Source organism: Talpa europaea, assembly GCF_964194135.1.
Source record: "Talpa europaea genome assembly, chromosome: 6".
Classification (NCBI taxonomy): domain Eukaryota; kingdom Metazoa; phylum Chordata; class Mammalia; order Eulipotyphla; family Talpidae; genus Talpa; species Talpa europaea.
In genome coordinates, this window is record NC_140072.1 from 58309862 (window position 1) to 58326699 (window position 16838).

Sequence of the window (16838 nt, forward strand, 5' to 3'; positions counted from 1 at the left end):
AGGAAGATAATTTTCAGAATACTCAGTGTCCTTTTTTGTTAGCAAAGTAAGGAAAGATGTTAGGGGAGAGGGATATGAAGGCTTCTCATGCCTTACCCTGTAGGAGGATCCCCTAAACCTTACTTAAGTGGGAATGTTTTCTCTCCCCAAATGAATCTTATAGGGGTCAGTGGAGAGCCTGGGGAATCCCATGACCACCCAGGGAATTAATAATGAGGGTTTCTGGCCAAAGCAGGATTTTAAGCTTTTTGCTACTATTTATGAATCCCACCTCTCATTGAATAATCACTTTTAAAATTTCAAACATTTGAAAATGTATAAGACAGTAAATTGATTTTACCGAGGGAATATAATATATTTATTTGGGCATTACTCAATTTGGAAATTGATATGGTTTGGAGGGCAGAAGGGACCCATCTGTTTATGAAAAGGGCATTTGTAAAAGCAATTAATGGTAAAATTATAAAATTTAAGGTGCATAAAGAAGAAAACACTTAGCACTAGGAAGCACCTATTAATTTGTATTGATGTATTTGGCTACATATGCGTCTTTGTTCCAGCTTAAGTGAAGTGACATCACAAGACAAATAAATAAATTATGAAAGGGGAGGATGTGGGTTAAAGAGAAAATACAGAGATGAAGTAAAAAGTCAGAAAATAACAGAAAAAAACCTGTGAGGAGGTCATTTCCTTGTCAGGAGTGGCTCAGGAATTTAGTTCTAAGCTTTCGAGTAGCAATTGTGAAGGCAAGACAATATAAGGTTTTTGCTCTGTAGATTAAAAGTAGGCCATTTAGTCTCTCAGAAAAGACAGTATTTACCCATTCCAAGAGAAATCTGGGAGTCCTCATGGAGAAGCATTGGGAAAGGAAATAAACAACATGCTTCAGCAAATCTTTGTCTGATGCACAGATGACAAAACATTAAAATGTATTCATTGACATAAGTTCCCTCACAACCATATATTTTAGAGAAATTTATATATACTTGAAAGTTGTAAAAGGCAGCACTTCTTTTGATTATTTTCTCAAAATTTTACAATTCAGATGTCTAGCTGCTTTTCCTAATATTCCTTCCCACTCGTGTATAAGTTAACATATTTTCATACTTTGATTCCTCTATTTGTTTTCCTCCACCAGATTCCTGAAGGAGACATTTGTTTCTTTTTGTCAACTTTCACCTTATTTTCTCAGCCTCTGGCATACCCAGCCACCCCTACTCCCATCCCAGGTAAAGAAGCAACCTTGGCTCCTCCTATTGCCTGAGCCCATTATAACTGTGACAGGAGGCACAGGCACCAAACTTAACTCCTCATGTCCTGGGCCATCTCTGTTAGTGTCAGTGGTGCTCACCCACCTGGCTCTGGGGACCTGGTATCAACAATGAGCACCTGAGTTCCCTTCCATGTCTTTCTGACTTGGGACCAAAAACACCAAGGATATATCCAGGTTCCCCTGATGGCGTCTCCATCTTCTTTTTTTCCTATGGTTGATCTAGGAAAAACCTTTTGGTCTCTTGTATATGTAACAATGCCCTAGCACTGGGTCGTGCTAGGATATTGGTGTGCTGCAATTCATAACCTAGATACCAACCCTTCTTGAATTGTGACGGCTATTCATCCTCTTCAAAGCAATTCACTGTCACTGCGCTCTTCCTACCCAAGGGCTGCCTCGGTCAGTGGCTGCCATGACTGAGAGCAGTAGCTACCTCCTTCAACAAGTCCTCAGGCACAAGTTTTCAAATGGGCCGCATTGGAAGAAACAAAATTAACCCATATGGAGACACTTACTAAATAGTGGCATTAAAACAGTGTGAAGCTATTTTTTGTTATAAATAAAATTCCTCAGGCATTTGGCATCCCTCAATAAATCACTTTATTATCAACAACTAAAGATTTCAAAACAGTTCAAGAATAAAAATTGAGCTATTGGAGCTACCCTGTCCCTGTTCCACAAACTCCACCAAAACAGATAATGAAATCTGCACCCATGTGAGTTCCTGACTTTGAACAAACGTTTTTGAACCAATACTTAACCAGGGTTTGGTAAAGGAAACACCCATGAATCTTTGACCACAAAGACACACTAGCAACTTTTGTCATAATAAACACATGCTGTACTATTCTTTCAAAGTGTCTGCAATTAGCAGATAAATCTAAGGAGTGTATGAAGGGCCAAAATATGTCAGCCAAGCAGAGTGATTCAATCCAGTAAAAACACAGCTTTCCCAATCTTAACTTAAAACATCTGGAAGGGATGTATTGTGGCCAATAGAGTAAAATTTATCAGTGAGGGGGATGGGCAGGAATCTGTCTGGGACTGTGGCTTCTATTAGTTTGAAATGTCTGGTTTCAAAAGGTAGGAAGTTACAATGGTCATGGGTAGATTTGGGGGGTTCCCTTGGTTATGAGAAGCCCAGACTGTATGGTAATCAGTCTGTCTGAACTGCAGCAAACAACAGATCAACTTAAGGGCTGGAAACGGGATGGAGGTGGGGAGGTGGAGGATCACATCTCCCCCAACTAGGCAGTGGTGGCGTGGAGGAAGTCTAGATACACTGCATGGAGTAGAAGGGACTCACACGGGATGAAGACAAAGCTGTGAACAGGCCTGCAATGGAGACTGGGTTAACACCAACACATGCCATAAGTATAGCCTTAATGTGAAGAGTTGGGTCCTTGTCCCGGCCCTGCACTTACCTGACCTACAGTCCTTGACAAATCCTTCAACTTTTCCATACCCCAATTTTGGGAATGAGTATAACATACTAAATAATATTGATAGCTTGAAACCTGGAATCAAATGGCTTGAGTCAATTCACTCATGAGCAGGGTGATCTTGGTAAGTTTCATAACTTCCCTTAGTCTGTTTTCTCATCGTAGAAGTAGGATAAGGACAATAACTACAGAAGAGTAAATGAGATCATAAGGCAGAGCCAATAGCCCCAGGGCCTGTATCTGATAAGCCCTCAACTAAAGGAACTATTATTCTGAACATCTTGTGCTCTAGAGACAGAGAAAGATAGACCTGGGCTCTGAATAATTTATATTAAAATTAAACATCATTCACTGGCCATATGAACTTAGAGAAGTTATTAACCATCTACATCTTAGTTTCTTTTCCTATAAATGATAAGAAAGACACTGACTAGATGGTAGATGGGCTATATCATGGTAAAATGAGTAGTAGACATAAATGGAGAGACAGCTTGTAAAACCAAATGGACTTAGGTGGTAAAATTCACATTGGATTGGAGTGAGCTCAAGGAAAACTGACAAGGTTCTTGTCTTATGACAGAACTAAACAGATGTGATTGGTCAACAGAGAGTGATTTAACAATCCTGGAGTCACCAGCCTTTCATGGAAATAAGGCACTAAGGAACTTGCCCAGAACAACCTTAGCTGGAAAAGCACTCAGGAGAATATGTGATAAATATTTGATCTTCAGACAATGGTAGCTATTTCTATTACTTTAGTAATTACTATCACTTTTGTTTTTACTATTAGTACTGTTACTTTTCTTGGGTATGGATCTCTGCTCAGCTCTGCTTCTATCACATGCCCATCACTGACCTTGAGCTTACCCATATTTACTGGGGAAAAAAAAACTGGAAAAAGACTAATAATATTATTCTGCTACTTTCTGGATAGATTCCAAAAAGAAAATACATGGGAGAGCATGTTTGAGATCCATAAAATCTACCTTACTGGTATGGTTGTTTTCATGCACCTCCCTAGGTTCTTATATATAGTTCATAAGAACTGTATATACTTGACGTGAAATTCATTGTGGACCAGTTCAGATTGTATAGAAGGGTTTATGTTTTTGGAGTCTAAATATCTATGGTTCGTTTTTTTTTTATAAAGTTATCTGTTGATGCAGTGGTTTCTCATGAATCCTTAAAGAATTGTGAATATTTACACAGTTATGAGGAACTCCTCCCTTACCATAAGCTCATTACTTTTTTTTTTTTTTCCCTAGTCTGCCTCCTTCCCCAGTAAACAACCAATCTTTATTTACTTGGCCATTTCCTATTGGATTATTTTTTGGTTTGTTAATGAAAGACCAGCTCTTTTGTTCATTCGTGATACAGAGGACTTTTGCTTTCAGAAAATCTTCCAAACTATGTTCCTTGGTGTTTTGTTATGAAGGACATATGTGGCTTGAAGATGCCCGGGGCTTGTACTAGGCTGGCACATGGGTGGTTAATGACCTACTGACCAATTACGTTTATCTTGACAAAAAAGAAAAGAGCAGTTTTCCTTAATTTCACTCTCTTTGCCCTTCTTTAAATATAATACAAATTTTATCACCTAAGTCCTGGTGATTTAACCAGTGAAAATTGCTGCATCTATTTGCACTTTAGTATAAATTACCATCTTTCAGGGAGCTTACTATTACCTATAATTAGAATATAATGATTGTTTGGTCATTATCTATCATCTTCCTTAGACTATGAACTCGTATGAAGGCATTGACTAGATTTGTTTTACATACAACTATATCCACAATGCTGAACCTGGTATATAGTGGACATGAAATAACTCTTATTGAATAAATGGCACAATTTTGCATGGCTTCATAAACTGGCAGTGCAGCATATTATATATTGGTCTTCCTATAAATAAAATCTTTGGACTTTTGAATACAAGTCATGTTCTGCCTCTTGTAATACCTCCCTCTCTTTAGAACCACCATCTTTGGGGACTGCATTCCCAGGAGGCCTATTTCAACACCCCTATTAAAAAAAATAAACTTATCTTTTAAAATAATAAGATGCATGTCATGTCCCATGTTATATTGACTAGCCTGCTCTGTAAATGCCTTGACAACTTTACTTGAGAAAAATGTAGGGGTCTGAGTTTAGGGACTGAGGTTTAGGCTCTGGCTGCCACAGAAGGGCCACGTACACTATTGCAGCTAGTGGCAGAGAACACAATACACAAGCCTGAGGACCACTGTTTTTAGAAAGGCCCGGTAGCTTGAGACATACAACTGGCTCATCCACGCCTTCAGGACTGGCCATGGTGACCTCATGAATTCTGAAGCTCTAATAAGATCTCTAATAAGATTTCTAATAAGATTTAAAAAAAGATAGTCACTTTTCCTAACTAAATTCTACTCCACACTTAAAACCAATAGACACATATATTGTTAATCATGAATATTATCCTAAATTCATGTCAGTTCTATAGAATCTGAATTTAAAATAGAAGATTTACTATTATACATTCATCTATCTGGGCTTCATCTATGGTTTATGTAAACTCATACATTTATCCAATAGATACTCTAACATGCAAGAAATAGTTTTAAGGAATTAATGAATTTTAGATAAGAAAGCATATCTTTAAAACATGCAAAAGCTTTTTGTCCAGTTCATTTAAATAAATGCTACCTTTCTCTCTGTTTCACATTCATGGAGAGTCTGGTATGAGGTAGCACAGAACAAACAAAGCTCTGAAATGGAGGAAATTCATTTTTTTCTACTCAACTAGTTTCCTCTCCTGTTTTCAGAAGCTCAGATAGCTGTGAACTCTAACACGTGGTTTATTTAGTAAGATGAGCTTGTGAGCTGCTGCATGTTGGCAAAGTCGGTGGCCTTCCTTGGGAGGTGAACCCTACAGCCTTTCATTAGATTTTGCTCTAAATTCTGCTGTTACTTGTATGATGGGTCTCATCATTCCTGGATGGAGGAGTTGTAGTTGGAGGGAAGTGGGAGGCGACCTGAAGATGAACAGAAAAGCCCCTCTGCAATCTTTGTAGCCTCTGCAAGCTTTGGGAAGTTTTAGTACATTTGGACTTTATAATAAGTCAAATAGAAATAACAGCTTACTTGAAATATCTGGCCCTAAATGCCTATACAGACCAACTCTGATTAGTGACAGCAAAGGCAAATGATTTTTACTTTTTATTTTTTTTAAATGGCCCCCACCCCCTCCCCGAGGCAAATGATTTTTTAAAAAAGATTTCCTGCTCACTACAGAAACCACAGTTGATTCTATTTATGTCTCCTATCAAGGCAGGCTAATATGAATGGAGCCCCAAATGCCATCTTTCAGAGAGACAATCTTAGAAGACAGGGTGGGGGCAGGACAATGGGAATTTTACGAGAAATAGAACCAGAGAACTGTCCACTGGTTGTGCAGGCAGTGTAGTCTGGGCTGCTTTTTGATGCTTAAGTATGCACAGCATGGCATGGAACATCAAGGGAAATATGACAAACAGGCAGTCTCTGTGATTGCACAATTGTGCATGTGACCAGAAGAACAGCCTATAGCATAACATAGACCCAAGTGTCAAGCAAGTAGTTCTAATATTTGTGTAGCTGGAGCTCAAGGCAGATCTCATGGTGGAGAAGAGACCAGAGCAGGCTCTGTGGAAAAGACAGGAACTGGGCCTGGAGGTTGAGACAGGTCTTGAGATAAGATTCATTTAGTGCAAAGCAGAAGGGGGTTTTCTCCAATCATGAATAGGCCTGACTTAAGAGAAAGGCTGCTGCTGTGGCTCTGGAAGGAGGATCAGCTCAATAAAGTCAGGTACTTTCCAGGCCAAGAGGGCTGTGGTGTAGATTTTGATTGGCAGGAAAGGCTTAGCAGTTCCCTAGTGGGGTCTGGCACAGTGGATAGGAGGGAAAGCCTGGGAGACAGCTTTTACCTTTCTTCATAGCTTTGCGAGGCCCTTGGTACGATTAGTGGAAGGGAGAAATCAGCACTGGACCTGGTTTCCATAAGTAAACATATAGACCATGGAACATGTTCATTCCTCAATCTTGCTGAATTTACAGCTTCCTTGATAAAAGGGATATCATGCAAAACTTGCAAGAAATCCTTGCAAATATAGTTGTGCTTGCTCAATACTTGTTTATTGTTGATCAAACACACAGAAGCCCTATGCTCTGATTCACCCTTGAGTTAGTTAATAGGAAGCCCAAAGCAGGCTTAAATATTTATTCTTCTCCTAAACAGAAATGGCTTGGTGCCGGTAACTGGGTCCTCCATCTCATACACAGTGTGCCAGGTTTCAGACAGGAAGTGAGGACAGCTGGGAGGAGGAGTTGGCATCATAATTACCAGTGCTGGGATTCAAAGCTGCAGACCCATTTCAGTGTTATCGGAACACAGCTTTCATGCAGCTTCCCATTTCACTGCCTGCAGCACTTTTGAAAAGGCAAACAAAGACCCAGGAGCCTTGCTGGACTTTTGCTTTGAATTTTCACTTGAGGGCTGGTGCTACATTCACCAGTTGTGGTCAGTGGAAATTCCCCGAAGAAGCCACAGTAAGAGAAGGCAAAGGGATAGTTTCTTCCTTTATAGTTAAGCTGGCTTAAGGGTTACAATCTTCCAACTATCCAAGTTTGGTCTTCTAAAGTCTTCAACTGTATTCCACAAAAGCAAGTAGAAATGCTGAACTCAGGGGTACAGTTCTGAGCAAGTGTGGAAGCCTATGTCAAGTTGTCAGCTTGTCATGATGATAGAATTTCAGCCATCGAGTAGAAACCGAGATTTCGAGAGGTTCTCTCCACCTAGTAGTAAAGACAGAGCAGGCTCTGGCCCCCAACTCTGCACTCACACAGGTCTTGTTTTGCCTCCATTGTAACTGTGTACATTTTGCTTCAAATCATTTCACATTTTCGGTCTCATTGTCTCCTCAGAAATGGATTCCCAACATACTCATGTTATTCAGTAGAGCACTGTGACCTTTCTTGTCATGAGCATTAGAGACAGACCCAAGTCTATTCTTCATCACTCCCCAATGCTGTGTGACCTTGGGCAGGTTAGTTAACCTTTTGTCTTACAGAATAAACTTTTGTAGAAGGGAAACAATAACTATGTGAAGTGCTCATGAGAATTTGATGAGATGACTCTGTAAAATGACTTGCACAGAGTCTAGTACATAAGAACTCATAACTTCTGGTTTTCATTACTTTTACTTTCCTAAGGAAATAGAGGTGGGAGAAAGCATGGGCTCTGAAGTCATGGAACTGGGTTCCAACACCCAGTTACCCACCCCCTTAAACTGTGTGTTCTTAGAGGAATTATATGAGGTTCAGTGTCTTCTTAATCTACAAAATGAGAATATGAATATTCCCTTCACAGAGTTGTTATGATTTTTAAAGGGGATAATACTGTAGATGGGATAAAGGAACAATGCTTGGCTCCCAAATAAGTGATCTATTGTTGTTTATTTCTTTCTGCCTTTTCCCTGTGTCCCACTGATGAGAGATTTAAGTGGAAAACAAGGGAGAGCCCTTTGAAAAATAATACATTATACCAATCACATATCTTCTTTGAAGTGGAGAGGATTGAGGAACAGTGAAAAGGCCACAATATAGGGATGAGATTAAGGAAGCAGAGAATCTGAGGACTTGAAGAATCCTTGCCGTGGATCAGCTTCTGGTAATCCAGTGATGATTTTCCATTTCCTCAGGCACTCATGGCCGAGTATCGTATAAGAGAAGGATCTCTGCAGCCAGACCTGGGTTCAGATCTTCCACTTCGCATTATGAGTGGCAGACTTGTGGCCATTTATCCAACCTTCCTGCACCTCAGTTTCCTCACCTGTAAAGCGGGGATATTAAGCCCTTCTTCACAGAGTGGTTGTGGAAGTGCCTAGCAGAGGAGTTGGCACCAAGAAGATGTTCAATAAGCCATAGTTGCTTTTCTTCTTCTTCACAGGGCTCATTACTGCTGATTCTGAGTGTATATTTTTTCATCGTCTTTAAGGGTTATGAATAAAGTGGCCATGATCTAGATTCCTTGAGAGTCTTGATTTCAAGCTGATAGTTCCTGTTGTCAGACTTTGTATCCGACTAGCGCTTCCTCTGTCTTTGAGTATAATACTATGTCCTGCTAGACTCCATATGATTTAGTCCCTCCTTGCTTGTTCACTTCATTTTCTGCCACTATCCACCTTAAACACTGCTCTTCTTTCATTCTGCTATTCACCATGTAGGACTCTGCTCTACCATGAATGGCTCCATTTCACCCTTCAGGTAATCTCTCCAAAGAAGCCTGTTTTTTTTGATCAACTCCTTTATTCTTAAACTCAGTAGTAAGCTACTTCTTTTATGCCATTTATCACAATTTTAATTATGTGCATTTATTTTTATGTGTCCCTCACACTTGATTGTGAGCTCCGTCAGCACAACTTCTCTATCTGTTTTACTTGTAAGTTAATGGATATGAAATGTTTTCAGTGTGTTCTTAATGAGTGAGTAAACATTAGCTCCTACGGGTTGATTTGGGATTTAATAGACTGAGAATGAACTAGTTGAGCTTACTGAAAGTTTTCTCTGCACTCCCATTTTGTATCATAAAGCCCAGTCTATCTTATTATGAGAAAATAACCAGTCACAAAACAACATCCCATCCATGGGAACAAGCTGGAATAGATGCTTCAGTTGGGGGGGAAAAATGAGAGCTTTCTTTTTAGTATCCAAAGGAGAAATGAACCCGCTTCTTAAAAATAGCCAAATTTTAGGCCATAATTATTTGTCTGACTTGAGAAAGATGAGACCTGCTGTGCTTGTCCCTGATTCTCTATCCAAGCAAGCGAATTAACAACTGCCATAAACATGGGTTTCAAGTAGTAGAAGGATCAAAACCACTAGCATAACTCCCAGATAAAAGCTCATAGGAATGTTATCATTCAGCTAAAAGTCTGGAGACTCAAGTCTCAAATTATTATTTTTTTTTCCTTTTCCATTTCACTAAAATGTCTTAAAAACCTTTGGAATTATTTCCATTGGGGGTAGAGAGAGATTTACAAGCACTGGGGTTCATGCTGATTTTGGGTAAGTTGCTAAGATGAAAATATTCATGGATATCAATTTATATAAATAAAAATATTCTAATTATTTGGATAAGAATCAACCCTGGGCCTCCCCTGGTGGTGCAGCAGTTGAGCGCTGGGCTGCGAGGCTGTCCACAGCCTCTGCAGCGCTGGTTCAATCCCTGGCCACCGGGCGAGGGTCCCACATGGCGCACAGACCTCTCCTGCCATGCCCACTGCTCCCCTCAGCAGTGTATTTCTTCATCAGTCTGCCTGTTCTGTTCCCTGCTCTGGCTCTGGTGAATTCTCTCACCCTCCCACGCTTCTGACTGTACCCAGTGCTTGTATAAATAAATAAATAAATCTTTAAAAAAAAAAAAAGAATCAACCCTTATAAGATGTTAGGCACATGGCTCATAAGAACCTCTGAACAGATATGACTTGTCCCTGCTTGGAATCCCACATCTGAAGGCATGACTTCAGCAGTAGCCTCATAATTGGGCTCCTGCTTCTGGATATGCCCAGTCTCCCTCTTATATATACAGACACTGTCTTCGCAGTCTCTTCCTAAATATCACTTGATAGATGGTCAAAATGTTCACATGATTACATCCACTAAGTTGGAGTCAACCCCCCTTCAAGGCTCTTGTCAGTGTGGTTCTAACCCAAAGTCTAAACTTACTTTCTACTTTCCTGGCTTCTTTACCAAAACTCTCTCATCACACAGATTGGCAATATTAGTATTGTCCTTGGATTATGCTTTATTCTCTTCCAGCTTTAGGACTATCATGTCACACTATGTAACCTCTTCTCTGGTGCTACCTTCACCATCCCTTGGGCTTTCAGGGATTCCAGTCTTCTCCAAACTCTCAGGAGGCCTCCAGCCAGAATAATCTACTTCTGAACTGCCAAAGAAATCATGATCACCCCCAAATCCTGCTGTTAATCATGTTTTGCAAGGGTATTGTTACATATTGCTATTACAGTTCTTGTTTATATTTCAAGTATGCTGCACTGACCCCAGAAATTATTTAGAGCAGAGGTCTCTCACCTAGGGATCCATAATTAAGACTAAGACTTCTTTATCCTTTCAAGAATTTCCACTTTCTAGTTAAGGTAGGTTGAGTGGGTTTCTCTTCCTTGCAAACAGACATGTCTTGAATAAGGTGACTGTCATCTGTACAGATTTAAGATAGGAATTCCCAAGGTGAGGTGGGACTATTTTTCACAATTCTGGGAACTTGAGGTCACATTACAGCAGTGTTCTTAAAGTACATCTGAGGAACTTATTTTAAAAAATGCGGATTTAAAGAATGCAGATTCCTAAGATTTATCCCATACTGACTGTGATAGATTCTTATGGAATAAGATTTGAAAGTGAGTATTTCAAACAAAATTCCCAGGTAATTTTATACATATTCAAGGGAAAATTATGTGAAACCAAAAATAATGCCTCTCATATGATGGGGAAAAGAGGTACCTTGAGTACCTATTATATGCTTGGAAAAATATTAGGCATTTTCACTAATGTTATCTCTTGTAGTCGTTAAGCAAGCCTATGATACAAATTTTATCATCAATCCTTCTTTACAAATAAGGAAAGAACTGAAATAACTCACTCTGCTGCAGTTCTTAGCAAAACTTGGAGGCAGATGATGGAGCATGAAGTCATATGGTGGAGGAGTCTTAGGGTTGATCCTAAGCCCTTGGATGCTAACCCCTTGACATCTTAAGATGGCTCTGAACTTTGAATTTGTGTCCTGCATCCCAATGTGGAGTTTGGTGTGCTTTCACTAGAAGAATAGCTGACTTCCTGGTCATAAAACCTAAAGGTGGAGGCTGCAGTGCCTCTGACTTCATTAGTGTAGACCACACACTGGCCTTCTGGCTGACCCTTTAAAGACCAGCAACATCCAATATTCCAACTTGACCAAAAGCCTGCCCAGTGTATGGAAGATGGAAGATGAGGAACAGACACCCTGGATGCTGTCCTGTTCACTGATAAAAAAGGGGGAGATGAAAAACTAGTTGTTTTCAAGGGTTGTTCTAGCCACAGACTGGGATGGAAATGAATGCTACTGATTGTTTAAAGCCTAGAGGATATTAACACCCTGATATGTGGGAATTATAGATTTAAAGCAGGGGCTCCATTAAAATCACTTGTGAAGAGCTTACAAATTCTAAAGCCCAGGCTGTTCCCCAGACCAGAAGTCCAGACATTGATTAGTATTGGTAATTTTCCAGTTGATTTCACTGGGCAGCAAAGGTAGAGGACTGCCAGTTCAAAGTATCTCCCATGGTCAAGTGATAAAGACTGAGATTGCAAGTGCTCTGTGGGCAGCTAGTGTTCAGCCATGTTTTGGAAAGCTGAGGCTAAGTCAAGTGCACACCATCAGCCACAGTCTTTCCAGTATGAGAACCTGGGATAGCTGAAGTTTGGCTCTGCCAGAAAAGGGTTTCCTTCCATTTAAAATTTTCCATTGTAGAGTAGAAATGCATAGGAGAATGAAGAAAGAAGCTAGCATGAAAGGCAGAGGGAAGTGGGACCTGATATATAGAAACTAAACGCATGTTCTCTCAAGCAAAAAAATGACAGCCTGAGAGAGACAGCATTGGGGTATTTATAGAAAGTCGGGGAAGAAAGTGCCTGAGCACCAGTCACAGGGCCAGTGCTGTACTCACTGAGTGGATGATGCCTTGCAGAGCTTGAAAGCCGTCATTTACAGGAAACACGTGATCTTTACTGTCTGCAATCCGGGCCAGCTAAGAACACAGCACACACAACACATGGAGCTTTGTCAGGCTAGGATGTAGAGAATTTAAGAAAGCCACTGGATCCAGAGGGGCTTGATCTACTTTTAGATCCCAGAGGAACTTGATGCCCTATTGGACTTAGGGGCCCCATTGAAATGCCCTCAGTGATAATGATCTTACCAGGTACCTCCCTGGATTAGCTTAGAGAGTCGACTTCAGAGTTTACATTTCTTTTAATGCTTTTTGCCTTGAGAGCAGAGGTAAGCTTGCCTGGTTAGATGAATATTTGGCCTGGCTTGATCTATTTATGAAATTTGGGGGCAAGCCATTGGCTCCATTTTCTTCCATTCACCCAAATGTCTGTTGGCAATTGTATTAGGATCAGACTCGTTTCTTTTCAGAGTAACTTTAAAAATAAATCAGGTTTTGATTTTGGGTGAAGCCAATGAACAAGGACCTGCAGCTTTCACCCAAATTCATTGAGGAAAGGACACTTGCAACTAGTTTAGCAGCTTCTGCTTTATGGAGCAAAGGATTAGAAAAAGGAAAAGCTGATCTGTTAGCTTTTCTATTCTCAAACCTCTGTATGGTTCTGTGATTGCCACAATTGTGGTCAGTGCCAGGATTTTTATTGATTTTCCAAGTAAAACACAGTCACTGAGAAAATCCAGAAGTGTTAAAATAAAAGAAAAAAAGTAACTTGTTATCTATTGATTCATCTATCTTTCTTTTATTGTTAACTTGATATATAATCTTTCAAATCTTTTAATGTAAATATACACATACTTGTTTTAAAAGTGGACTCATAATTTTCCAATATTTTTGTAGCCATATTTTAATCAATAAATCATAAATCATTAACATCATCCAATGGCAATAAAACAGAAGGAAATTAAGAACTACACTGAAGAACATTTATTTAAGTTGTCAGAAAACTTTCACCATTTGCTCATATATACTTACACATCCTTTTTTTTCTCACTTACCAATCATTTCCCTTTTATATAGAAAACACATTGTATTTTTAATGAGAAAGAAATATTTGCAATAAAATCAATAAAATCAAGAAATTTTCCAAGTTAATTTAGATTTTTGGACATCTTGACGATTTAATACCACAAAAGTTTTTTTTAATTTATCAAGAAAGTCAATCAAGAAAGATGATGCCTGAATGGTCTGTGCTAGACACCCATGTATATCAGCAAATGACTTCATGTTTCTTACACATCCAATACTTCCTTCTCTGTTTTGCATTTCTGGAAATATAGTGTATCTAAGTGGTATCTGTGCTGCCGATGCATCCTCTGCATGGAATGCATCTTTTCTCATTCATTCACAAGATTAGCATGCTCCCAAACCCAAGAAATCTACAATCATACCTGAGTTTCATTGAAATCCTTCACACCAACACAGTAAACAATTGCGCCAAGATCTCGGGATCTGTTAGCCTAGGTCAATGAAAAAAACAGACATTAGAATAATGCCATACACACAAGACCTACATAATGTTATAAACAATGTCACTTCAATAAAAAAATTAAAAAGTAAAAACCATTCAGGAAATAAAAGAAAAAGAAAATATTGTGGCAAATGTAATCCTTTTGGATTAGCCAGAGTACCAAATGATCATTCGAAGCCCTGTATATTTGTTTAGTGAGCACCTAATATAAACTAGGTCCCACAGTGGAGAGGACCATCCTTGTCCCAAAAAAACTCATGCTCTAGTGACTATAACATTCTAACCCAATGCATGGTGGACAGGATGTATTGAGAAAGATCCATCAAAGTAGAGTCTTGATCAAGGGCTTTAAAAGATGAGAGGAGGGAGGGAACCTGTAGGCTAAGGTAAATCCTATTAAATATTCTGGAGAAATACTATCTTTTCTATTCTTCTGATGGATTTTTATTGATATTCTTTTCTTCCTTTGTAATGGAAGCATGGTATAAATGGAAAGGAAGCAACCTTTGGAATCAGTATGCCTGGGTTTGACACCTGGCTTTCCTCTGTAAAGTATTGAGGGGCTAAAGGATATAATGTAGGCAGAGCTGCTCACACTACGCTTAGGACAATGCAGCTGCTCCTACATGTCAGCATCTTTGTAAACAGGGCCTTTTTCAATTTCCCGGGATATATTATTGGTTAATGGTATGGGGATTATGGTCCATATTTGAGTGGTTAGATGAACCCATGACCTTCTCTATCATTAGGTATTAGAGGGTAGCATAATGAATAATATCCAGATTTTGGCTTGATTGTAAAATTTATTTATTAAATCCTCTGATACCTGATTCCCAGGTTCTTCTGTGTTTTAGAATAAAAAACAAAAATTGTAAACCATTGGTATGTACAGTACTAAATAAATAGTAGTAAATTTACAGTTGGTTCTCAATATATGCATATTGATTTGAATTATGATTTTTCTCCCTCTCAATCCCCAGATCCACTTGTGACTAACACTTAATTTTAGAAATGATAGAAATATGCATGTCTCTTCCTTTATGTTAGAAACATTTCTTGCTGCTTTCAGGATAAAACAAACATTTAGATAGTTTAGCCCCAGTTTTATCTGCAACAAGTTCTGTGGCTCTCCTCCTTCAGTTGGGCTCAATTTTTGAATCATAAAAACAAATGGTTCCTTTTCTTTATATATCTGGAACTTTTTCAGAAATGCTCCTAGGCATTGGCACTCTAAATATTTTTCCAAGTTTCTATGCACCATACCTAAAATTCTTTTCTGCTAACCCCTATTTTAAGCCTCTGACACTGTCATTTATTTTATATTCAGTTATTTCCTTATTAGGGTTTTTACTCTATTTGACTATTTTTTGGCATCCAAATAAGCCATTTTGGACTCCCTTTTTTACATCATTAATTTTAACTTTAGATTATAGTAATATATTATTTTCCGGATGCCCAAGGGACATCTGTCATATTTACTGTGTGTCTTCCCAATGTGAATTATCCTTTGTACTAGTTGTATGGTGGTAGAGGGAGGTAATGTATTTACCCACATAATTTCCTCATGCTCTTTGCCAGGAGAGTCTTTTAAAAACTAAACATATTACATGAGGGCAGCAACTGTGTCTTACCCATCTCTGTGTCCCTAGCATCCAGACTGATGTCCAGCATATGTCAAGTTTTCAGTTAACAATGAATAAATGAATGAATGAATGAATATGTAGGTTTCCCCTGCTATCCAAAAGTAGATCATGCCTATGAAACTTTTCATAAGTTAAAATGGCTTAAATCAAAGAAGCAATTACCATTAGTTTCGATGGAAAATGTTTGAGAGTTCCCAGATCCCCAAAATAACCTACCTAGTCATAACAAATAACACATAAAACCTAAAATAACACTAACATATAGTAAAAGCAGGAATGCTTTATTAATATACGGTCTGGACAGTGTAGTTCTAGGGAAAGCACTTAGTGTTGCTTTGGCTACTTGGGGTACCTGCTGCCTCTAATGCAGCTGCCGCAAATAAATGCTGGATACTGTTTCCTTTTTCTGCCTTTTGTCATAAAAGGGAAAATCCTTCCTGGGTTTCTTTCATTTAGTGCAAAGAGATATTAATGTAGGTCTTTCGAGAAAGTAAAATGACGTGATTAAAATTTTCAAAGGCGGGGAATACCCACACACTTCTTATATGCCAGGGGAGCTGAATTTAAATAACAGTCAAAAGCTTGAGGTGAGTGTAAACTGTTTACCTTCACTCCCAGAGGCCAGCATGTCCCTCCCTCACTGCCTACCTTTTCCTTTTTTGTGTTTCGTTCTAACTTGGCATGAATGAGCATTTGTCAATGTGAGGTTTTCATGCTTTTCATGCTTTTCCAAGGAGAACTTGGTTTCCTTGGGTTAATTATATATATATATATATATATATATATATATATATATCTTAAATCTAGAACTTGAAAGGATTTGCTACATACAAGTAATACTTTTAATTCTTGAATAAACCTCATTTTCTGAAGTTCTTTATACAAACTGAAAATTTCATTTAGAGAATTCTTTCACTAGCTTTAAGGTGTATTTATTGAGACCATAAATCAAAGGGAAAAGGATACATTGAAGGTGAGATTACAATTTACTTTGCCACCAATTAATGTGAAACTTTGATTCTTAGAGTAAGAGTCTCAACAATTTGGCACATTCTTCTGATAAGATTGGTTCTTTCATATTTCAAGTAACACTTTCCCTTCCTCTTGTTTTTACTAGAAAATATGAGGGTGAGTAGAGGAAAAATGATACCAAAATTTTGGCTTAAAAGTAATATGTGGCATTTTAAAACTGCTAGGTAAATATAGTGT

General features: G+C 38.7%; 1 protein-coding gene across 1 annotated transcript in view; it reads right to left on the bottom strand.

Annotated features, from left to right (window-relative positions):
- The window catches only part of ANTXR1 (ANTXR cell adhesion molecule 1), a gene marked incomplete at its 3' end in the record, with an annotated part of 210237 nt that overhangs the window by 135659 nt on the left and 57740 nt on the right, over positions 1–16838 (bottom strand). Inside the window, exons 7-8 of the mRNA XM_084234447.1 lie at positions 13907–13975; positions 12456–12536 (exon numbers count right to left, since the gene is read on the bottom strand). Of these exons, the coding sequence (XP_084090573.1) occupies positions 12456–12536; positions 13907–13975 (150 nt within the window). The remainder of the gene's footprint in view (positions 1–12455; positions 12537–13906; positions 13976–16838) is intronic.